This window comes from Girardinichthys multiradiatus, chromosome Y (assembly GCF_021462225.1).
Source record: "Girardinichthys multiradiatus isolate DD_20200921_A chromosome Y, DD_fGirMul_XY1, whole genome shotgun sequence".
Taxonomy (NCBI): domain Eukaryota; kingdom Metazoa; phylum Chordata; class Actinopteri; order Cyprinodontiformes; family Goodeidae; genus Girardinichthys; species Girardinichthys multiradiatus.
The window spans coordinates 38,506,215-38,531,334 of NC_061818.1; the positions used below are offsets into that span (position 1 = coordinate 38,506,215).

Below are 25,120 nucleotides of genomic sequence, written 5' to 3' on the forward strand. Positions count from 1 at the left end.
TCAGCAGAAGAAGAGCTGTGCCAGGGGCACTGCTAAACATAGTCATACTGGGGAACAAGATCTGAATATAAATAAGGCCAAGACCCAGATTTCCATTTTAATTTAGTCATGTGTTCATTCGTTGGTCATATTATTAGATAAGCCAGTTTAATTTACCCAATTCAGCCAATCACATGGCAGAAAGTCGATGCTTTTAGGCAACTAGATGTGCTGAAGATCACTTGCTGTTCTGAGTAGAACTTCTGATCTGCATGGATTTTCCACACACAACCATCTCTCAGGTTTGCAGAGAATAGTCTGAAAAAAAAAACTATTCTGTGGATGAAAATGGTTTAATGATGTCAGACCAGACTGGTCACAGATGGTAGAAAGGCAAGGCAGTGTTTCCCCCCTCCAGAGAGTCAAGTTAATTATTCCAGATTTATTTTCTAAATAACGTGGATCACAACAGAAGCCACTGAAGGTTACCTTTCCTATATAAAACAGGTCATTTTATGAGAGAAACAAAATGATCTTGTCATTTATGGTACTTTGCTCCCTGAATCACTCGCGGTAAAGTTCTGCCCCAACCCACAGACCCGTGGACAGGTCAACACACTCTTTGCCAGTATAAACCAATCAAGCTGGAAAATATGTGACAACCACCTGCATAACAAGCTTAATTATCTGTCATTTATTGGCCCCAAGAGTTGTGAGGATAGCAACACTCACTCTGCTGCCATAACTCTCCTGTTCCGAATCCAACTAAATGCTTGAGGCCCCACCCCTTGCAACCATCAGAAATCCACCCGTCACCAGGGGACAGGTTTTGACCCAACTTGGCTGTCAGGGGGAAAATATCCCTCCTGGCTGATCGTGGTAAGTATGTAATTAAGTATATACAGTATATAACAGATAAGGACGGAGATATGGAGAGAAACAGAAGAACATGGAAAGATGTTTACAAAGAAATATAAATAAATACATGAAGAAGGGATTATTATTAGTTAAAAAAATAAACTATTTTATAGGATTAACTGTTTGTGTTGGTTGGTCTCCAAGATGGCATTTCTAGGGGAAACACTGCAACAGCAGCTCACATAACCCCTGGTTAAAACCAAGGTGTGTGGAACAGCATCCTTTAAGCACATGGAACCTAGAAGCAGCAGACAACCACACAAGGTGTCCCTCCTGTCACCTAAGAACAGGAAAATGAGGCAACATTTCACACAAACTCACCAAAACTTCACAATAACAAATTGGAACAATGTTGCCTGGTCTGATGAATATCTCAGTTTTAGCTGTAGCAATCAGATGGTTGGGTCAGAGTTCGGCCTAACATAAAAGGCTGGAATCCCTTCTGCCTTGAATCAGTGGTTTAGGTTATACCATCTCTGATTAATGTTTCTGACCCCTTATCCGTCATGAAGAACCAGGCAGTTCTTCAGGCAAAAGGGGGTCCAACCTGAGCCAACCAAGGTGTATCTATTAAAATGGACAGTAGGGAGAACATTTAATTGATATGCTGCTGATTTTGCAGGTTCTCCCACTTGCAAAGCATGTAGAAGTCTTTAATTTTTATCATAGCTACTCTTCAACTGTGAGTGACGGAATCTAAAACATAAATCCAGAAAATCACATTGTGTGATTTTAAGTAATTAATTAGCATTTTATTGCACGACATAAGTATTTGATACATCAGAAAACAAAACTTCATGTTTGGTACAGAAACCTTTGTTTGCAATTACAGATGTCAGAGGTTTCCCGTTGTTCTTGACCAGGTTTGCACTCACTGCAGCAGGGATTTTGGACCACTCCTCCATACACTCCTCCAGATCCAGATTTTCGATTGGGTTCAGGTCTGGAGACTGGCTAGGCCACTCCAGGACCTTGAGATGCTTCTTACTGATCCTCTCCTTAGTTGCCCTGGCTGTGTACTTCGGGTCATTCAATGGGTCTTGGCTGGGTCTTCCAATAGGCCACCAATAGGTAGGCATACAGGTCCTTCTCAAAATATTAGCATATTGTGATAAAGTTAATTATTTTCCATAATGTCATGATGAAAATTTAACATTCATATATTTTAGATTCATTGCACAATAACTGAAATATTTCAGGTCTTTTATTGTCTTAATATGGATGATTTTGGCATACAGCTCATGAAAACCCAAAATTCCTATCTCACAAAATTAGCATATCATTAAAAGGGTCTCTAAATGAGCTATGAACCTAATCATCTGAATCAACGAGTTAACTCTAAACACCTGCAAAAGATTCCTGAGGCCTTTAAAACTCCCAGCCTGGTTCATCACTCAAAACCCCAATCATGGGTAAGACTGCCGACCTGACTGCTGTCCAGAAGGCCACTATTGACACCCTCAAGCAAGAAGGTAAGACACAGAAAGAAATTTCTGAACGAATAGGCTGTTCCCAGAGTGCTGTATCAAGGCACCTCAGTGGGAAGTCTGTGGGAAGGAAAAAGTGTGGCAGAAAACGCTGCACAATGAGAAGAGGTGACCGGACCCTGAGGACGATTGTGGAGAAGGGCCGATTCCAGACCTTGGGGGACCTGCGGAAGCAGTGGATTGAGTCTGGAGTAGAAACATTCAGAGCCACCGTGCACAGGCATGTGCAGGAAATGGGCTACAGGTGCCGCATTCCCCAGGTCAAGCCACATTTGAACCAGAAACAGCGGCAGAAGCGCCTGACCTGGGCTACAGAGAAGCAGCACTGGACTGTTGCTCAGTGGTCCAAAGTACTTTTTTCGTTGTCATTCGGAAATCTAGGTGCCAGAGTCTGGAGGAAGACTGGGGAGAAAGAAATGCCAAAATGCCAGAAGTCCAGTGTCAAGTACCCACAGTCAGTGATGGTCTGGGGTGCCGTGTCAGCTGCTGGTGTTGGTCCACTGTGTTTTATCAAGGGCAGGGTCAATGCAGCTAGCTATCAGGAGATTTTGGAGCACTTCATGCTTCCATCTGCTGAAAAGCTTTATGGAGATGAAGATTTCATTTTTCAGCACGACCTGGCACCTGCTCACAGTGCCAAAACCACTGGTAAATGGTTTACTGACCATGGTATCACTGTGCTCAATTGGCCTGCCAACTCTCCTGACCTGAACCCCATAGAGAATCTGTGGGATATTGTGAAGAGAACGTTGAGAGACTCAAGACCCAACACTCTGGATGAGCTAAAGGCCGCTATCGAAGCATCCTGGGCCTCCATAAGACCTCAGCAGTGCCACAGGCTGATTGCCTCCATGCCACGCCGCATTGAAGCAGTCATTTCTGCAAAAGGATTCCCGACCAAGTATTGAGTGCATAACTGTACATGATTATTTGAAGGTTGACGTTTTTTGTATTAAAAACACTTTTCTTTTATTGGGCGGATGAAATATGCTAATTTTGTGAGATAGGAATTTTGGGTTTTCATGAGCTGTATGCCAAAATCATCCGTATTAAGACAATAAAAGACCTGAAATATTTCAGTTAGTGTGCAATGAATCTAAAATATATGAATGTTAAATTTTCATCATGACATTATGGAAAATAATGAACTTTATCACAAAATGCTAATATTTTGAGAAGGACCTGTATGCCCAATGTTGGCTAAGATCTCCTGATATATGGCCCCATCCATCCTCCCCTCTATACGGTGCAGTCCTCCTGTCCTCTTTACAGAAAACCATCCCCAAAGAATGATGTTTCCACCTCCATGCTTCACGGTAGGGATTGTGTTCTTGGGGTTGTACACATCCTTCTTCTTCCTCCAAACACGGCGAGTGAAGTTTAGACCAAAAAGCTCTATTTTTGTCTCATCATCAGACCACGTGACCTTCTCACATCCCTCTGGATCATCCAGATGCTCATTGGCAAACTTCAGACGGGCCTAGACATGTGCTGGCTAGAGCAGGGGGACCTTGTGTGCGCTGCAGGATTTTAATCCATGGCAGCGTAGTGTTACTAATGGTCTTCTTTGAGACCGTGGTCCCAGTTCTCTTCAGGTCATTGACTGGGTCCCGCCATGTAGTTCTGGGATCTCACCATGAGGTGAGATCTTGCATGGAGCCCCAGACCAAGGGAGATTGACCGTCATCTTGAACTTCTTTCATTTTCTTATAATTGCCCCAACAGCTGTTGCCTTCTCACCAAGCTGCTTGGCTGTTTTCCTGTAGCCCATCTCAGCCTGGTGCAGGTCTACTATTTTATCCCTGATGTCCTCACACAGCTCTCTGGTCTTGGCCATTGTGGAGAGGTTGGAGTTTGTTGGATTGAGTGTGTGGACAGGTGTGTTTTATACAGAAAACGAGTTCAAACAGGTGCAGTTAACACAGGTAATGAGTGGAGAACAGGAAGGCTTCTTTAAGAAGAACTAACAGGCCTGAGAGAGCCAGGATTCTTACCGGTTGTTAGGCGATCAAATACTTATGTCATGCAGTAAAATGCTAATTAATTACTTCAAAATCACACAATGTGATTTTCTGGATGTTTCTCATAGATTCAGTCACTCAAAGTTGAAAAATATCAATGATAAAAATTAAAGACATGCTTTGCAAGTGGGAAAAGTTGCAAAGTCAGCAGTGTATCAATGCTTGTTCTCTGCACTGTATATATTTTAACCATATTTTACAAACAAAAAAAGAAACTGGACCACAAATAAACTAGAAAAGAAAATTGTTACAAACAACTATGGCTTAAATTACAGGCTTTGAGTCTTCTTCAGTACGACATGATCTGTTTATAAAACCGTATTGAGCTGAAATGGACATTTCATCTAACTTGTGGCTAAATTTGTTAAATATTAAGAATTTTTACGGTACATTTTTAAATATACTGCGCTTCTGAATGCTATCTCCTCTACACAAATAGTAACGTGCATAAATATTTAGTCTATCCATATTCCTGCATTTTTTCCTTCCAAGCAGCTTTAATACTATAAAGTTCATCATTTTGTTGTTCTGCAGTCATGACAGTTTGCTTGGGAAATCTTACTGGGGCATGTTAGATGCATAAGAAATAAAGGAAAGTACAAAAACCGGCAATTCTCTGAGGCAATGTGCATGACTTCCGTATGCAACTTATGTTGACATAATAAAGCTACAATATGGTGGGCAGTGAAGACAATTAAAAATGCATATTACAGTAGTACAGATGGGGCCACATGTGCATGTTAAATTATGCAGAAAATAATTTTCCTAAGTCTCCTGAAACAATCTGTTTGCACACCTTGTTTAAAATCATGTACAAACACATTATATTATGATGTATGTGATGCATAATTAAAGCTAATGTAAAGCTTGAATACGGGTCATTTTAATGGTGGACTCAGCAAAGTTAAGCATTTCTTCAAAGGTAGAAACCAGACAGAAACCAGCAGAGCTCTGGGGATCCAGGGATTGGCCGCTTGAGTACCAAAGACCCTTTTTAGGGATGATATTTACTGTGTCAAGCTTGTCCAGTACACTGGATTTTCACTTGCTATGCAGCTTTATCAGTAAACCCAATCTGATCTGGGCTTGTTTTGCTAACAACTAAAGACCACTCATTCATTTTTGCTCAGGCTAGAGCATCTTAAATAAATTACAATATCATTGGAAAGTTCATTACTTGTGAAAAATCAGAACCAACAATTCAGATGAGCTGAAGGCTGTTATCAAAGCAGTCTGAACACCAGCAGAACCACAGGCTGATCTCCATGCTACGCTGCATCGATGCAGTAATTCAGCCAAAGGAGCCTAGACCATGCACTGAGTGGATACACTGTACCGTACTTGGACATACTGTATAGCAAGCCCACATTTCTGTAATAAAAATCCTCTCTTTATTGATCTGATATAATATTCTGATTACCTGCTGTAAGCCAGAATCATTAGTCAACTTTAACTAACAGATCACTCTGTAGGTAGAACGTTTTGAACTGGATTCATTTTTCTTCAATGATTTGCTAATTTACTTGGATGCACCTCCACATTTGCAAACCAGAAAGTTTCTGGAACAAAAACTCTTCCTCCTGTCCCTAAAATGTAGAAACTATTTCCATGTTGATAGAGACAGACACTGAAAGATAAAACTGAGTCAGGAGTTTTAACTCTATCCAGCTATTTCTCATCTTATGTTGGTTGCACAAAAAAAACAAAACAATTACAATCAGTTATTTTATGAAAGGTATAAATTGATAAGAAGAATATATTTTACTTGCTGACAGCATGTTGAGAACAGTGTTTGCAGGTGATGAAGGGCACTGACCGGTGCGGTCGTGGTGGCGGTGATGGTGGGCGTGCTGTTGTCAGTGCCAGCCGGCTCGCTGTGCGTCTGTGTGGGCGTGTACAGGGTCATGGCGTGCTCGGGCACCCGGCTCTGCCCGGTGTAGTCCTGCGATGGGAGCGCGTGCGGTGCCGCAAACTCTGCGGGGATGCCATTCTGTGGGGGAGGCGGGTACTGGGCAGGGGTGTAGGGCTGGGCCATCGCTTCAGGAGGGTTGGTGGCCTCTTGGTTACCCTGGGAGAAACACAGTGAGAAGGGAGAGAAAACTCAATCTAAAGTATATTGTTGGGCTTGTATGAGCAGCATTAAAGGGTAACGGTTCCCTCGTGAGACTGAAAGGTCAACTGGGGAGAGCTGTCCTGCAAAGCTTTAGGGCTGATAGGAAACAGCCATCATATCAGGTCTCAGCTTACATTAGAGGAATCCTTGATCCTCGCTAATGAACAAAGTTTACAATGTAGAGCGTGGCTTACAGTTGGAGGGCCAAGAGTCAGGGGAATCTCAAAGCACAAGATCAATTAATTGATCAAATTTTGATTAAGCCCTTTAATTTCAGTGACAGGTCTGTTAAACAACCAGCTGCTCCCTCACTGAGATTCACTTTAATACTTCCAGCAAAAAGCTGCTTCTCGCTCTGCTACCTCTCACTACGCCTGCCCTCGTTTCCGTCTCAGGTTAGCAGTTCAGACTCACAGAAACAAGCTCTAGAGTCAGCTTTTATGCTCCTGTCAGGAAAAAATTATTGTCCTGCTTTTCCAGGAACCGTCTTAAAAATTGGGAAGATGTATGGAATCTAGTTCTATAATTTCCTGGCAGGGCTGTAAATGTTTAGCAGATTTGTATCCAGTTTGATTTTGGCTCCAAACAATAAAGAAAACAATAAAACTAACCCAAAAAAAAAAAAGTAATAAGTGGTTTAGAAACACCCCACACTGCCCACCTTGAAGAAAAACACACATAGGAGGACGGTTAAACATACATAAAATGATTATGGTTTTATAATGGATTAAACTAATAGTGCAGTTGTTTTGCTCTTTAAATGCAAGAATCGGTTCCAGTAATTATGACCACAGGTTTTTGACAGTAAAAAGGTCTCTAAACTAAATGTGGAAACACGGCAAGTTTAAAAATCCAGCGGCGTGTATCAAAGTGGTATTATTTCACATTCGTTTTGGGTTTTTGTGCATATTATTCTTTTATGTTGTTTAAAATTTGCTTTATTGTTTGTGTAGTTATGAACCAGAGTCTGCTTTAAATGTTATTTTTAATCTCGAGTCAGAAACTTATTTTTAAGACAATATTTTGCCCCTGAAGCTGCTGAACTCTTACAGCTGCTCCCATATGCTGCCAGAACTCCCAGTATGGGGAATCTGCACCACATGTTTTTTTTTTCCCGTTTCCATTCCTGACTTTAGTGATAGATGGGCCTTCGCACTGAAGCGGTTTCACAGCCCCTTTGTCTCGTGTGGATGCTTGGGATGATGAGCTGCAGAAATAATGGACTTTTCTGGCTGGTGCACATTGTTAAACTCGGTAATGGCTGGACTACAGAAGTGCGTGTCTTATTGTTGGGAAGCACTAGTCTCTGAGAATCCAGCCTAATGAGCAGAACAGTGAGATCAGTGCTGCTGGAGCGGATATCCATCCCGGCATTAAAAACACTGAGGGAAAAGGTGAGACAATAACACCACAATCCAATAACACCCCCTGCAAATACCCTCAATCAAATTTAAAGATACAGATCATGCGAGTGCGACGCATAACTCTTTTGATAAGAGAGGAGGAGGAAAAGAAGCAGCCAGAAGTGAGGCTTTATGAGTGGCAAAAAAACAATAACGGTAAACAGATAGAGAAGTTTCTGTCTCTTTCTTTACAAGCCGGCTGCGGATGGTGAGATAGTAGATAAATGGGTTTTATTCCTCTCCGTTTTATTTTGCTGCAGTGGTTTTTGGCCTCTGCCTGCAGATTTCCACAGAAAGCTCGATCTGGGCAGGATTCTTTAATGAGACGAAGCTGAGCAACACTCTGCTGTAAATGTAGTGGAAATAATTCTGCTCTGACGTGTTGGCAAACAAAGCTCGCCCTAAACTGTACGCTGCCAATTAATGAATTGCTCCATTATCTAAATGAAAAAAGAGAGAAGCCTTGAGAGGAGCTGACCAGCCTCCTGCCAGGCCTCCAGGCTGCCCCTGCTGGAGGAGCGGACCCTCGCTCCTGCACGACCCAAACCCCCCTCCTGCTACTTTTTATTACTCCATCTCCTCTCTCTCTCTCCCTCAATCCTCCTCCCCCTCCTTCCCTTTTATGCTCATCTCTTGCTCCCTCCTCTCTTTTTATGCAGAAACTTTTTTAATCTCTACCCCTGTGCTCTACTTTTTCTCTGCCTCCAGTCATGGCATTATATAACACACTTGCAGTGCAGGGCATCCTAATTCAAGGAAGCTCTTGATGTTGGCAAATTTCAACTTCTAAGCGCCCATTTTAAAAGGAGAATGGGGTTTGCTACCTCAAAAAAAGGATGCACCTCCCGGTAAATGAGCTCAAAGTACCACTGGATCCTGTGTCCTCCTTTAAAGCGGCCTGCACAAGCCGTCAACACATCACCAGTCCAGCAGACGCAGAGAGCTCAGCAGCCCCGGAAACAAGACAAAGCTGCTGCGTTGGTCCATCAAACACTGTTCACATCATTAAAGAGATCAAAGCTGTAGGCATTTCTTTTATTTAGTCACTGACAACACACCTCTCTATAAATGCTGTTGGTGTTTTTTTACAATTTAAAAAGAAAAAGGGCATACACCTACAGCTGCAAAACGTCTTCACACATCCTAATCTGGTTTCAGGATGCTTCGGGATTCTGGTGGAATAACCTGATTTAATCCTGCATCCAAGAACACGATTCCTACAAGGCCATGCAACGTCATCCTGCCATACGATGCTGCACTGCATGCATGCTGGCGTCCTCTGTGCATTCCTTTGAGGCATGCACCTTCTGATGATGGAGTTGTGGAAGCATGATATTCATCTTCTCATTGATGCTGCTCTGGGTCTGCCAGGCAGACAGGTGAGCTGAACCAACAGCTGATCAATAAAGCAAGAAAAATAATGATCTGAAATTCCAGAAATATTGTTGTTCTTGTCCGCCATTAACAACAATTAGATGCCCGTCAAGCTGAGTGGTGCATGAAGTGAAGTCAGAGACAGAAACCAAATTATTGTCATCTTAAACTGTTTAGATAAGCAGGTTGTATTGAGAATCAAGGCCAGTCTGACCTAAGATGTCTGAATAAACACACTTTGTTGTTGACTGAAAGTTTGTTTTCAGGGAATCCTTCTGTCCAGAACCGAAACTCTTATTTCCTTAAGATCCCGGCGGTTTTTCGGAGCTTTATTCTTTCTTCTTTCATCATGGCGAAGCTTCTAGCTTTGCTTTCTTGTTTCTTATATCCTCACTTTTTTGTTTGAATGCTGGTAAGTTTAGACGAGTCTGTGATGTAGTGTTTGTTTCTCATCATGCTCAGTTCTCCAAATGACATTTTCAACTAAACTTGTTCAAGTATCATCTGCCTTTAAGTGTCCGTGGACGGGTCAGGATTGGACTCATTATACACTCACCAGTCGGGTTCCTAGAAAAGCGTAAAAACGGCCAAGACCAAGTGACACACAAACAGCATCCCTGCTTGCAGCTTCGTATCGGAGGAAGAAAACGACTGAAGTGCTGCAGCACCATGTCGCTTCTGTTTCAAAGGGCAGCAAGGCAAAAGCAAGGAGGCGGAGAGTACAGGCCTCATTAGTGAAACACAAAATAACACTGCCTCTCGTATGATCTTCAACTTCCTCTGATGTATGTGACAAACGAGTTATTCAACTGGAAATGAACTGGGAAAAGAAAAAAGGCCCATGCAAATCAGGCGAGCTGTACTTGTCCCAGTGCGGCCACGAGGCCTTTTCAATGGGTCAGCTCAGCCCCAGCAAACATCGTCAGTTCCTAATGAAAAGCCCTCTGACACAGCAGTCAGGTATGCTCCATGTTTCTTTCTGCTGAAGAGATTCCTCTTTGTTTCACTTGCACTACAAGTCGTTGTTCTGTTGGCAGGGTTTTCCACCTGCAGACCTGTTTATGAGAGAAGAGCAGCTCCCTTTGCGACACTTTAATGCCCTCCTTACATGGCCTGCAGCCATGAGCCGCCTAAACCTCATCTCCACAGGCACAATGACGAAGAGTAAAGGCAAGCAGAGGGAACAGCCCTCATCGATCTGCCATCCTTTCCTTCCCTCAATCTCTCCCTTCACTCCTTCTATTACTGAAGAGCACAATAAAAACACTATCTCTAATCTTAAGCACTCTCCTCGTGTAAAATTGGATTGGAAACCCTTACTTAAGGAGATCACTTCTAGAGTGGAGTTTTTTGATTTTACAGTCTGCACGAGGAGCCAGAGAGGTCAGAGGGGCCTCATGGAGATGCCCGGTGCTGAGGATGCCCGTCTCAGAGACACTCAGACACTTTGACTGGTGTTAACCCCGCTATACATGGTCAAAGCTTTACTCCATCTCAGCAGGTACAACGTCCTGGCTGCTCGCCAGCAATCTGTGATCCTCTTTAGTAGAGCTCCAGAAATACAGGAGCTGTTAGGAGGAACTCATAACAGCAGAGTGCTGCACCGACTCATACGTGCAATGGAGGGTCAAAAGAGTAACGCAAAGGCAAAATAGAGCAGGCGACTAATTGCGTTGCATTGAATCCAGAGGGAAATCACTCAAATGGGAGCGGGTTGATCAATCTTAGTGATAGGAGCCGTGATGGAGTGGGCAGCTTTATAGCTTCAGCACGCTCACAAGCAGCTGGGATCATTTTTCACCAAAGGCCTTTCTACCTTACATGCTTCCTGCTGTACAGCAGTAAACATACATTAAGCAGCTGTGCAGTGTTTGTGGAGGATCTAGACTGAATCGCTGTCAAGTTCATTCTCAGAGAACACGAGTAGGCAACTCACCTCGTCAAATTACATGACACAACATTTTCCTAAATGGACCTTAAGCTGTTCAGCATCTGAAAATCGCTCTTCTCCAAAGGCTTTGTAGAAAAACAGTCATTTTGGTTTTAATGACTGGCTGACAGTGATGGTGGCAAACTTGTGATAAATCCCGCAGGGCCGCCACAGAGCAAACCCGAGCAGGGTTTACTGAGAAAAGCAGCTCAGCAGAGGCCAACGCACAGCTCTCAGTTGATGCAACACAAGCGAAACACTGAGTGGTGTTCAGCCAACTACATGAAAGCCTCTGGTTGTCCCGGTTCTGGTGCTTGGTTAATTGTAGCCCCGCACCCCAACGGTCGGGCTAAAAGACGGCCTGAGATGATTTCTGCAGGCAACTGGCATTCATTTTATCTTGAAGGCGCATAAATAAAAGCCGTCTAGCCGGGTCCATTTTAATTAGGAAAGCCACATGATCTTATTCTAAGTCTCTGTGTTCACACTCACCAGAGGCTGCAGCATGTGTTAATTACAACCACATGCCACACAGTGAGTCCAAGGTGAGCCAGGAGAGGGAGACGAAGAGGAGGTAAACAACAACAACAAAACAAAACAGTTTCAGCAGAGATTCACATGATGAGCCACATATTTGGTGCAGCGGCTATTCCCCTCCTCCAAGTCAACCAATTACAGCAACGCAAGTGAGAATGGAGATGTGGAGAAGCAGCCCAATGTAATGCAGATTGCCCCCCTCCACCAGCAGCAAAACATCCACCGCTCCAACACTGTAGGTTTATGATTTCAAATAGGCTGGGGAGCGGGTTATTGTTTTGTTTCACATTTCCTCCCCTGCAAACTCCCTTCTTTCCATTTTTCCATCTCATTTGAGGAAAAATCAATTCATGAAAATAAACACTGAGTGTCTTCGCAATGCGTCCGAGTCAATTTGGATTTTGTGCATTTCTCTCTGCCGCTTTTCTGAGAGGCTTAATCGTTTTCACGTGTCACATATGTTTCATCCTCTCTAACCTGATTTTTCCTCGTTATTGGGAGCACTTATTTGCTTCACAGTCTCGGATGGAGGTATTAGAAAGAGAGTTCATTTTCCTCAATCCCTTGCTGATTTCTTCATTACACTGCAGCCGAGGCTGCATGCGGAACCTCGCATCGAGATGGGACTGCTCTTAGTGGCGCGAGTGTTACTATACCTTAGAGACGCAGCAGCGCCTCTTAATAAACAGAGCAGACAGAGGATCACTTTGAACTCCGGTGACATGTAATGAACCTGTCTGTCTCAACCACACAGGGCTGTCTGGGCTCCGGTGCCGCGTGGTAAAAATGCAGATAAATAAATAAAGGAAAACAGAACCAAATAAAGCCTACAGGCCCTGTGAAAAAGCCATCAGTTCCACTTGGTTAGACTCACAGCATTTTGCCAACACCATAAGAGGAGATAATTGTCGGTTTCAGTGCTGATGCCTCTTTTGTTGCATAACAGATATTTACATCTGGGACTAATTACTTCACACTGGGTGTCAAAATCTGGATTAACTTGTGGGATGCATCCAGTTTGGTGTTCAGACTTGGAGAGAAAAGACAAGCGCTCTCGTTTGACCTTAGCAGAAACAAACCGCAGAACCTTTTAATCTACTTTTGTTTCTGAGTTCTTCTATAATCAGTCAACACAAAGTTATACAGGCAATAAATGCTATTAAAAACTTCAGAACTCAATGACTGCTTTCAGATTGCTATTGATCCCCTAGATAAAGACCCGGGTAAAAGGAGGGTCTGAACGGTGGGACGCTCGTCATTTTGGCCATATAAACACGTAAAGCTGCTCCACTGTGTTGTCATGTGAGCCCTCAGACTACAGATGAGTCTTCTGAGACCCCTCAGGGGACAAAATGACAACATTTGTTTTAGTACCAGCTGATTGTCATGTTAATTCAGTCCCCCCTCCTCGTGTGCTAAGGTTATGATACGGGGGCCAGAGTTCCTCGTGGGGACAAAATGTCATTACTTAAGCATGCAGGAATCTCAACATGACATTCTTTGACCGCTGTGACAAAGGCAAACATATGCAAATGTAGGAGAGTGCCACTCTCATTATGACCCCTGTCAGGGAGAGTTTGACACCTCCCTGTGGACCCCGAGCATGTTCGGAGAGGAAAGAAGCAGAGAAGTAGCCCTGATAATGACTGAACGCTGGCAGGAAAACAGGTGTAACTCTCCCTTATCTCTTCTATTCGCTTCTTTTGTGTTTGCGTCTCTGTCAGCCTCTGTGGTCTATTTGCCTCATTTTTTTTGCCTTCAGTATGCACTGAAAGGAGAGACGGGTTTACAAGGCAGGAATTCTTTGAAGTAAAGAAGCCAACTACTCGCTGCTGTAGCCAAAGCTCATCTAATCAGGGGCTAATTCCAGTTATTAAGATTTGAGAGATAACTTTGATTCATCACAGTCCATCTACCCCGATCGGTTAATCACTGTCACGCTAAGCTCTTTTTTAGTCATCCTTTTGTTTCCACTCCCTCTGGCATGTAGGGAAAGGGAATAAGAGGGATAGAAGAGAAGGAAAGGGAGAAGATATTAACAATATTAATGACCCGTGATTCTCGTCTCCTTAATGAGAAGGGTTATTAACTGTGATTATCCATGATGAAATGGTGGTAATTCTTGAAAGCTTGAGAAAACTTGTACAATCACTCGTCTGCTGATTCGCTCCTGTGATGTTTAAGAAAGAAGGTGAGTGTTTTGAGAACTAGGAGCGGGAAGCCCAGAGGAAGGCTAAGGCCGTATGCAGTCCCAGTGTTGTTTCAGTTCTGAGAGTTAAAATCTGCCTTCTTCACAGAGAAACAATGTTTCTCTCTCTTTAAAAACCACTCAGCACGGTATCGCCCTCTCCATCTCTTCCTGGTTGGTAACGAGCGGGCCTACATTGACACCCAGTCGCCTATCTGCTGCTTGACACTGCTGAGTGGCTGTTTGAACACCTATGCTGCTTTCACCAGATCCCTGATACAGCATTTCCCCGGATCACCCTTTTTTCATTCCAATTATAGGAAGTTGCATGCCTGTGGAGTCCCTGTCGGCTTCATATGATTCCCTCAACAGAGAGGAGGAGGTGCTGTCTGGTGAATCATTGATGTGCAGTCATACTGTTTCATTGCAGATCTGTGCGTGTGTGTGTGTGTGTGTGTGTGTGTGTGGAAAGAAAGGGGTTAGCAACAGACGGATAACATTCCTGAATTATGCATGTCCATCCCCTGTGAGGAGTTTTGGGTGGGGTAGGTAGGGGCTGGAATGAGCCACACTCTTATCCCCAGAGACAAATTTGGATAGAAAAGACCTCGATGTAGAAGACTCAGGTCCACCTTGAGCATTGCCTGGCTTCTGATGTCTGTCTTTAGCTCCGTGAACTCAAACTGTAATGGTCGCCTCTTCATACAGAACCCTGCAGGTGATCCGCATACCAGTTCATGAGACATCAGCGTATGCGTTTAGGCTGACGCATTTATTTAATGCCATTTTAAAAGCATCTCAGGGAATTTAAAGCATGTGAAAGTCTCTCCTAAAATCACACTTCTGGGCCCATTTGGAATAATAATCCCATTTCTGCATGCCAGTGTAGCTCTTGCTCTGGAGAAATTGGATTGTTTGCATTACTGACCTGTGGAGCAAGGCACTCTGGGAAAAAGCAACAGCCTTGAGGCTTTATTAGATTCAATCAGTCTTTCATAAACAAAAGCTCAATTTTCAAAAGGTATGGAAAATCTTCTAAATGTACGTAAGCTAGCACTTTGTAGACACTCCATTTATTTACCCCAATTAAATCTCTTTAATTGGATTGAGGCCTGGCACCTGGTTTACACTCTGTCAACCACGCATTCCACAATAATTGATGCCGAGCCGGCGTGCGTCCGAACGTGCACGCCCGTGAGATGTGTGGCAAATCAGAGCATGTCTCACTACTCCACAATTTCACTCTGATCAATTTATCAATGGTCGCCTTGCTGTCTTGCAGTGTCCACTGCACCGAGACGGGAAATGCCTCAGCAGGACGGAGATAGGAGCAGGGCATGAGGAAGTACTTTGGGAGAATTAAACTCAAGCTGCAGCAACATGTCTTATCTGAACTTATCAGCAAAATGCATTTTATACTAAGCTACTGGTTAAGTGAAAAATGCTTGATTTAAGTCTTTAATTATTCTGGATTTCTTACTAAGACAGCTAGCTGCATGTAGGGCTGCAGATTTAATTATTTTAAACACAATCGAGTAATTAAATCTTCCATTGTGTGTCAGGAGTTGGTGACATTTTCTGAATTACTATCCCAGGTTTACCAGTGTGTTGGTAAAATGTGATGTGATTAATTTGTATCCAGCAACAAAAAACTATGACATTTCTTTCTTAAATGCTGCAAACGAAGCAGAAGATTAGCACCATTTGAGTTCAAATACTTGAAGCAGAAGATTAAATTGAGCACCTGAATCCTCAGTTGATTACTAGCACGTTCGTATTCAGTTACTTTCCTTCAAAGTCGTAAAAGCACATGCTAATGCTGCAGATTTACATACACAGTTGAGTATTTGCACACCTACAGAACTCTGATCCAGTCCCGAATACAAATGTCGCGTGCCCATACGTGGCAACACGCAGAGATACAAATCCGAGAGATGCATCATGGTGCGCTGACAACACCTTTAAGACACTTTGAGAAACACTCGGCTTCTGAATACCGAGCGCCGCCGCTGCCACCACCGTACAAATGGGGAGAGGCAGAGACAGAGCGAGGGGGAGGCCAAGGGAGATCCGACACAGTAAATAAAAATACAATTTCCTCCAGTGACATGCCCATTCTGTTGGAAGCCTGACTCTAATTATTCTAAGCACTTTGAGGGATGGCTTTTCACGGCATTAATCTACACATCCCACTCGCTATCCACAGCCGATGCACTTTTAACTACCTGAGGACGCCCGGAAAGTCCACGTAAAACCTCAGGAGGAAGAGATTGACTTTGTACAGTTATCAGCTGAAGTGCTCTGCCCGAGTGAATCTTTCTTTAAATCTCACAACACCATGCAACAATTTTCATTTTCAATTTCAAACAGCACATCTCCCCTCTGGAAGGAGGAAAAAAAGAGAATTGTAGGTGTTGTTCTGCAGCTCAAAATAAGTTGCTGAATTCTCATTACAGGGTTTGTGTGCGTGTTTCCCCCTGGGCAGCAAAGCACTCGAAGCTCATTTGGAACCTCGGCAGATCAATAAATCACCAGGGACTATAAATCAATCAATGAGCTTATCGATATTCGCTGGAAGAGGCTCCACCCACCGAAAGAGGAGGCCATCTTTGTTAAGAACATGTCGGGCAAATGGGCTTTTAACATAATAGCTCTGTCCACTTGTGCTGAGTGCAAGATTGATGCCGTGCAATGTTTACATGTTGACAAGCTGTATTAGTGATACACAGCAGGTTCTGTGTGCATGTGGAATAATCAACACACACTTATGATTTCAAAGCCTGCTCACATTCTGCTCATGTTTATCTAAATCCAAACCAGATCAAACCATCTTTAGGTTTTCTGATAGAAAATAGATATTTAGCTTTGCTGCACTGCAACTTCTTATAATCATCTGGAGGGAGGAGGGAAAGCAGAGATCCATCCTTCCTCATTAATCACCACTGTTCTTCAAGTAGAACGTTTGTAGGAACCAGGATTTTAGCTGCTGGACATATTAGCAATGTTCATTATTCTTTCATTGAAAACACATTAAAACTAAACTTTAACAAGACGACACCAAAACAACTCATTTTAATCTTACTTTCATAAAATCACTTTTATATTCATTATCAGTGGTAGCAGAAACCTGATGGTCAGACACATTTTCCCTAATTCCTCAGTCTGTCTTCGAGCTCAGACACAATCCCCCTACAAATTAGCAAGGCACTTTTACCCCACAACCTACCAGCTAACAGACGAAGCTGCTTTTCAGCCACAGGCGTAAAAGTGAGGCTGCGGCTAGAGGCTGAGTGAGAGGACTGCAGGGCGACGCCTGGAAAAGAGGTTGCACACTCAGCAAACATGAGTTGGATGGCGAGAAGAGGGAAAAACGATGGGAGTGAATGAATAAACAAGCAGGCTGGGAAATAAATAAATAAAGTTGTCATGTTTTTATTCAAAGGGAAATTACTACAGTTGAGGACAGTGCAGAGAATTTGTTTCTAAAACTAGTGGCTGGAAAAACATTGATTTGCATTATGGGAAAAGACGCGGCTGCGATCTTTTTCCATTCAGCCACATAATTGAGGATGAGACTTTTAAAGAAAAGGAGCTGCTAGTAAAGAGAGGAGCAAAGACAGTACGGCATTGTAGTATCAGAACGGGACTGACGTGGCGCGCAAGTCAAATGTCCAAACAGTTTGTTGTTGTGTTTCCCGCCTGCAGTGTATTTATAGTTTTCTTCCGTGATCGTGTTCCTCTGATGACAGTCTGACCGTCCTGCTGCAGACACCATGACTGACAAGATAATAGATGCCTGTACATGAGACGCACTGCTGTTGTTTTCTTATTTCTGCATGTTTTAGTTGATGAAAGTGATGCTTCGAAGGGGGTTTTCTTTGTGGTTCTCTAAAGAAATGTATTAAAAAAAGGAAATTCAGATTTATTTAGCAAGTGAAATTTTTGGGATGTTTTGTTTTTATTTGTTTGTAGCAGGACAAGTTGTGCTTGTTGGGATACTGACGAGAAAGGATAATAATCTGCAGAAGAAATCTCTGATAGTAAAAGATCGCCAGTCTGTTGTCGCAGTCCTGAATTGGTCCACAGACACTGCAGGTCACAGGAAGATTTCTATTTAGTTATTTACAGACCCTTGCAAACATGTTGAAACCATAAACATTATCATGTGTTTTGTCATGTTACAACCTCAAACTTCAAAGTGTTTTATGCATATGTATTTTCAGAAATCACCTATTCAGCAACCAGATTCAACCTGTTTGTATTTAATCCCAGCTGTTCTTTCTCTGTTTGTTGGAGAACATTAGAGAAGGACCAGCGTCATGAAGACCGAGGAACACAGCAGACAGGTCAGGTATTAAAGCAGAAACATCCTAAGCTTTGAAGATCTCACAGAGCTCTGTTCAATCCATCACCTGAACATGGAGAGAAGATGGACCAATTGCAGACATACCAAGACATGGAGGTCCATCTAAACTGAGACTGGACAAGGAGAACATTAATCAGAGAAGCAACCAGAAGGACCATGATAACTCTGGAGGAGCTGCAGAGATCCAGAATCTTTAGGTCTCCAGGTCTTTACCTTTGCCGTGTCCTACTAGGGATATGGTCTTAAAATGTCACCCCAATATTTTGTGTTATTTGTTTGCGACAACGAATAATATATATCTTTTTGTTAAACACAGTTTTTTCAGCAAACATCTGTCACTGCATCCATCCAGAGCCCCACAAAAACACAGATAATTATCTAAACACAAAATCAGCTACCTTGGAACACCAGTTTCATACAGTTATGAAATTATACCGCCTCACTGCACACATTGTTTACAACGTTTTATATGAGAGTTTTGTGTCCAAGTACTCAGTTTCTATTTGGACAGAATTGATGGAAATAAATGGTTATAATGTTTGGTATGTAGGCATTAACCGATCTCACCGACTTGCTTCCCTAAAAGTAACACAAACTAAAAAAAAGTGAAGCTGGTCATACTTTATAAAAACATTGTCTTTCAGTGTGGTTATCCCCACAGGCCAATACAGAGAAAATTATATTTGGGCCACATTACCAGATGGCAGAGACAGAAACACTAGCACTGTAATGTTGTTTGTATACTGTAAGTTACAACCTGCAGCCCTACTGGGGCTTGTCAGATATCCAGTAATGATGGGACATGAAATACAAGCCTTTCTAATTGGAGACGATCTGCACCCTGCATCTGGATTCAAACACAAGTGTTAAAAACTCATTTGAATTAATAACCACCAAAGTTTTTTACGATATCACAGCCACTTAGACCAGATTTAGATATTTATTGTAAAGCCTGGTTAACAACCAGAACAGCCTGCTAATTGATCCGGTTCTCTCTGCAGAAACTTCTTGGTCCAGACCCTTATTAATGTTCCTCCAGACAAAACATGCCCGCATCACATCAGAGCAGCATGTCTGGTGACATCCAGCTGTTATTTAAGGATTCTGCCGGATATATTGGTGTAACCTGGCCACACAGACATGCTTGGATGTGTGTGCAACTGTGTTGAAGCTGACACAATGGAAACAGATTGCCATGGTTGCTATGCAGCTCTCCATCACATCTTAGCAGAACGAGAGAATGTGAGGCCTAAGGGTCAACTCCACCACCGCCTGCAGACACACTGTAGCAGGCCCAACCATTACTGTTAGCTAATTGGAGTTTTCCTCGGGGTCAGGCAAGCCATCTGCAGTGCCTTTACCAGCAGAGACCCCCACTCAAACAACCTTGCATTGTTTTTAACACTGTGTCACTGCTTTCTCTCTCTCTCCACCTTTGAAGAAGGAGAGATGTGGTGTTGGTGGTGGGGGTGGGGGGGGGGGGGGGGTGGTTAATAGGAAAAGTCTCTGTCTCCCCTGCGCGCCATTCATCATGTCAAATGTTAATATCTTTAAAGGTCACTGAGAGTCATAAAGAAAAAAGAGCCTTAGCTAAACTTTCCCTGGGATTTCCAGAGGTCTAATCACCAATCGCCAAATCCAATGTGTCTCTTTTGATTGGCTTTTGATGGCCTCATTTCACAGCGATTCATAACACAGAAAGGGACATTTAGAAGAAAACAGCCAGGTAATTTTAACATAATAACATGAAGGGGATTCACTGGAAGGATTTAAAGGAAAAAATTTAAAATGGGGGAAAAAACAGCAGCGGCATGATTTATCCAGCTGACTTCAAGCTGAAAAGCAGCAGGCTGCTGCACAAAAAAGGAGCGTAAAAGCCAGATAAAATAGAGGAAGAAAGGGTTGCGGGAAATAAAGGAGAGGCAGCGGAGCTAAAGACTGCTACTGTCTGACAAGTGTCACACTTGCGCTTCGATCCAGCCTTCCTCATGCGCTAATGACTGTCAACACGACAAGCAGGGCCGTCTGAAGGGGGAGAAAATTACTCGGTGAAAAGCAATTGACTGACCCTCGTCATTTCTCAGGGAACCAGTGACCTGTGAATATTTCATTATGGGGAAAGTCGTGAGGCCCATAGAAATGGGGGGCGGGGACTGTTGATCCGCCGAGCTGTGCCGTCTCAAGCTAAAGAGGGAAACTGGGGGCATTCGGTCTGTAGTGTAGCTATTTCACTGCTCTGCTCCTACAACGAATATATTTTACCCGGCAGCAGAGAGAAAAATCATTGAGAACTAACGCTGGGATCAGCAGAATGGGACAGAAACTGGCATTAAAGAAATATCTGCCCCCCCCCCCCAAAAAACAAACGTTTTCCAAGTGCAGGTCAAAGCATCCTTTACCCTCTGTGCGACATTCGTCTTACAACGAGAAACATCGGAGGCCTCGCAATCAAGAGGGACAGGAAGAGAAAGAGAAGACGAGAAAGATGAAAGAAAATCAATCCCCCCGGCAAGCCTGATTGATCGGTGGAGTTTTGGACAATTTCATCAGGAGACTCCACTAACCAGAGATGACACGACCCATATTGGAGGCAGAACGCATTGTGGAGATTGATACCCGCATTAGAGGCATCAGGTTGGATAAACGCAGGCTCTGGCAGTAAATACACCAGGCCTGTGCCCCCTCAATGACGACTTAATGCCAGAAAAATCCTCGCAGCCCACACTTTACTTTTCAAACTTTGGCTGGACGAGATAATTGAGTCAATTAGGAGCACCGTAATCCGTGGAAAGGATCTTCAAAAGAAAAATATACAGTCAAAGTTTGGGTTCAGACTTAAGGATATAAATAAAGAGAGCTTGGAGATTGTCTCTGTTTATCCAACAATGGAGGGAAAGAGCTGAAGGATTATCTGATCTCATTCAGGAATCTCATGATACATATTGACTTCTACTCTTGGCCATTTTAGTTCAACTTTAATTCTTCTCTTTTTTCAGCAGAATAGCAGATTTTGAAACAGTTTGTCACAGTTATGTTTTAAAAGATATTCCACTTGCCCTGCAACCAGCTCTACAATATCAGGAATAAATTTACTTAGATAGGAGCCGCAGAATGAGGTATAATATCATTTTCTGGTCATCCTGACATTTGTCTTTATTACCCATTACTCCAAGACAAGCTTCAGAGATGGGAGGCGAAGGAAAGTCAATAAGCGCATCATGATTCAAACTTTCAGTGAATCCACCTTGATGAGAAGCGAGTCCTCTGCTCTTCGCCGTGCGTGTCAACCAATGGAGGGAGGAAATGGACGAGGGGAACAAGTGGGAGGTGCAGAGGGACAGAGGGAATAGTGCTGATCAAGCACATCGCCCAAGAAAGCATGAAATACTACATTATGGAGGGAAAAAGGACAAAAGGAGCCACCAGGGTCTGATCATGTAGCCTGACAGGGAAGAAGGGGTAGAAAGTATTCACGGGTCACGCGGGCCACATGACTGATTGCGCTACAACGGGCAACGCGACAATTTCTGCTGCTGGTAAATATTTCAGCAGTCCTCTGTGTTCCTGCGGAGGTCAGGAGAGCTCCATTTTAAAACACAATAGACAGCTGCCTTTAATAAAACATCCCACATAAACACATAAACAGAGAGCTCACACTCAGAAAACGCTCAGTTATTTCCGCTGATGCTTTAAACTTCACCTACGGGCAGAAATGACACTTCTCCTTCCAGCCTTGTGATCACTCAGGCTCAGTTGGAATCTTTATTCTAGATAAATTATTCTCATTCATTCTGCTCCTATTTACAATTACTACATTGTCAGAAGTATAAATTTATATTTGTTTGCAATGCGCAATGATCACCTGCAGTAATTTTATTATTGTAAAACTTTTTCTAGCTGCAGATTAACTCCAGGTTTTCAGTAACTGGCTCATTGAATTAACTAACCAATGAATCAGCCTGTCTCTAATTAAATTGCTTTGATCAAAATTAATGCATCTGTGAAAAACAGGAAAGACAAAACCTGTAAATGTACATCTGCTCAGTCGCATTGCTGATACAATAATAATTTATTGTAAGAATGGGGCAAAATATTGATGATGCAAAATAGTGTCATCCTTCACTGCACGACACAAGCATCAATATGCTAATGCCAAATATCTAAATTATTAAATTAAAGCACTTTCGGGAGATTTTCCTGCATCTCGTGTTGGTATAACTCCTTACAGGAGCGCAGAACACACACGTTTCAGCAAATTATGCCTTGTTTAATCAGAAATGGACATTTGCAAGTTCTATGCAGTTAGATCTTTTAGGGTATCACTTTAAAGTTATAGTATTTAAGGCTGTTTAGTGTTTTACCACCTGCTGGTAAAACAAGAGTTTCATCTGGATATTTCCTCTAAGCAAGGTGAAAATCTCTATTTTAAACATGTCCAGTTATGTAGTTTCTGGGTGGCTCATTGATGTTTTGGTATTTATTTCTCGTCAGCCTTTCATACAGATTATTTTATTTTGCAGATGGCAGAAAGAACATTTATACAATTCTGACAGAAACTAACAATCTAACAAACAGATGCATAAATAAACTGCAGTTAGATTCAATAATTGTTTTTTAAATTGTATTTGTTAAATTACACAAAGAACTGCAACATTAGTAGCTTTGTAGATTTTAAAATGTTTTTAAATGTTTAGCAGAAGAGAGATTGCATAACAGATTTGCATAACTTGCAGATACCCGATTAAGGCAACCTTTGAACCTCTAAAGGTTAAATAATAAACAACACAAATGTTTAATCTGACATTCAAGTAAAAAAAAAAAAAAAAGGTTTGATTTTATAAGGAACCATTTGATTTGAAGATGGAATGATTTACTGGTGGCGTCATGTTCAGTCTCTCTGTGTTCGTCCATCACTGTTTAGACCAGGACAAAACAGGACAGGTCCAAACTACAACAATCAATGAGGTCTACAGAGGATCCTCAGGGCTGACCTTCCCTCCGTCCAGGACTTGTACAGGTCAAAGGTCAGGAAACAGCTAGTTAACATGTCTGCAGACCCCACACATCCTGGACATGCTACAGAGCGCTGTTTGCTACAAGCAGCCGCCACAGAGACAGTTTCTTCCCTAAGGCCTCAGGTCTTTCTGTTGAACACTCAGAGTGCTCAGATTAATACCAGTCTTATTTGCACCACTTCAACCTTGTATTTCTCTTTTGTAAAAACACTGTGCTGTAGATACATATTTACAAGAATATTTATCTTTCCTTTTTTATGTATTTATATATTTCAACTGTCTTCTTTGAGAGCAAGCAGGACCAACTTGAAATTCCTTGTTTGTGTCACAAACTTAGCAAATAAAGTTGATTCTGATTCATAACACATTCCTGTTACCTTTAAGCTGGATTTTATAAAGCTCACAGTAATTTGTCCACAGCACCTTTACTGTTAAATGTTCTCAAACGCTGATTTTAAACGAGTGATAAAACTTAAGCAGGTGCCAGGTACGACCAAGACTCTCACGCACTTTGTCTAGAGAAAGAACCGAACCTTGAAGGACAAGTTGGATTTTGTGTTACTGGTGTTTTGCAGCAAGGGCTAAAAAATAAGTAAAATTCGTCCAAAAAAGAAAAATCTGCCTTGCTTTCAGCTCATCAGGCTGGCATTTCTCCAGAAGAGAGCTGGAGTGTCTTACTGATACGCAGAATCGGTGCCGGTGTGACAGTGCACATGGATCTTGTCCATGTATCATTGGCTGAACATCACTTGCAGCAGCTTCTGGTGACAGATCCAACTCCAACCCTTTGTTGACTACCCAGAGTTTCTCTGCTCGCTTTGTCCGTCAGCACAGGTAGCTCAGTCAAAGCACAGAGACTTGGATCCTGAGCCCGGTCCAGAGGCTTTCTGCTGGGCCCCTCCTTGCCATCTACTGCAAACCTGGCAGCTGATGTCAGAAGCTGCTGAGTGGGGTTGGAAAAGTGTTGTTGCTCCTTTTTGCTCCCATTCTCCGGTAATAAGGCAGCTAAAGAGGAGGTGGTGGAGGGGAAAAAACACGGCTTGTTAGAGCATCAGAGCCGCGATCAGCCTCTCATCCTCTGTTTTACATTACTGCATGTCTGCAGGAAAGTTGATTAAAGCCTGAGTGGAGATGTGAACTCCTCACCTGCCATGCCTTTCATCACCGTTGAAGTGGGGAGGATAGGATGGTGCGTCCTGCTTAGCTCCGCCGTACCGGGTATGCTCTGAGATTACGCCAGCCTCAGAGGGTAATCAGAGGCCCGGGGTGGGTGGGGATAGGCCTGCGTGGATGTGGGTGGCTGCAAAGAGCTGGATGGTGGGTGCTCATTTATCAAACACCTCCAGGATAACCTCAGTCCTCCCATCAAAAATGTGCCGTGCATGAAAAAAGCCTCTCCGCCAGCTTTTCTTTAAGCTTGAACCCATTCTCTCTCATGCTCTGTCGTCCTGCTAATTTAGCCGTTATAATGAGCTGAGATCCAGACCTCAATGCCACCATTAAATAGCACTCTTTGGTCCTGCTTAGACTCTGTGGCAAGTCCAATGGTGTGTTAAAGCAATGAAATGCACGCCTTAGACCCGGAGCTTGTACAGGCTAAACTCCTGACCCCCCTCCGCCCCGCTGTGTTTCCTGGTCCCATTCACTCATTTACCCATTTTGAAACAATGAAATGGTCACAATGACTTCTTGGACTGGACTCAATAGGTACTTGAAGGAAAGCGAAACCTGCTGGGATTGGCTTAAATGATGAAAACTATTGTGCTTCGAAAGAATCAATTGGTGCTTT

General features: G+C 42.9%; 1 protein-coding gene and 1 long non-coding RNA gene across 23 annotated transcripts in view; one reads left to right on the top strand and one right to left on the bottom strand.

Moving 5' to 3' along the window:
• The window catches only part of LOC124864918, a 273,328-nt gene that overhangs the window by 195,087 nt on the left and 53,121 nt on the right, over positions 1 to 25,120 (top strand). For 6 of the 14 annotated variants that reach the window (XR_007037383.1, XR_007037381.1, XR_007037393.1 and 3 more), the window contains one exon: positions 9,080 to 9,300. The exons of 5 other annotated variants lie outside the window; for them this stretch is intronic. This is a non-coding gene — a long non-coding RNA (uncharacterized LOC124864918). Of the gene's footprint in view, positions 1 to 9,079; positions 9,301 to 18,254; positions 18,793 to 25,120 lie in introns of those variants that run through there. 3 more of the 14 variants (XR_007037384.1, XR_007037388.1, XR_007037405.1) reach the window with 3 other exon arrangements.
• The window catches only part of rbfox3a (RNA binding fox-1 homolog 3a), a 367,190-nt gene that overhangs the window by 46,650 nt on the left and 295,420 nt on the right, over positions 1 to 25,120 (bottom strand). For 8 of the 9 annotated variants that reach the window (XM_047359871.1, XM_047359869.1, XM_047359874.1 and 5 more), the window contains one exon: positions 6,171 to 6,473. In XM_047359871.1, coding sequence (XP_047215827.1) covers positions 6,171 to 6,473 — 303 coding nt within the window. The remainder of the gene's footprint in view (positions 1 to 6,170; positions 6,474 to 25,120) is intronic. The other variant, XM_047359870.1, reaches the window with a different exon arrangement.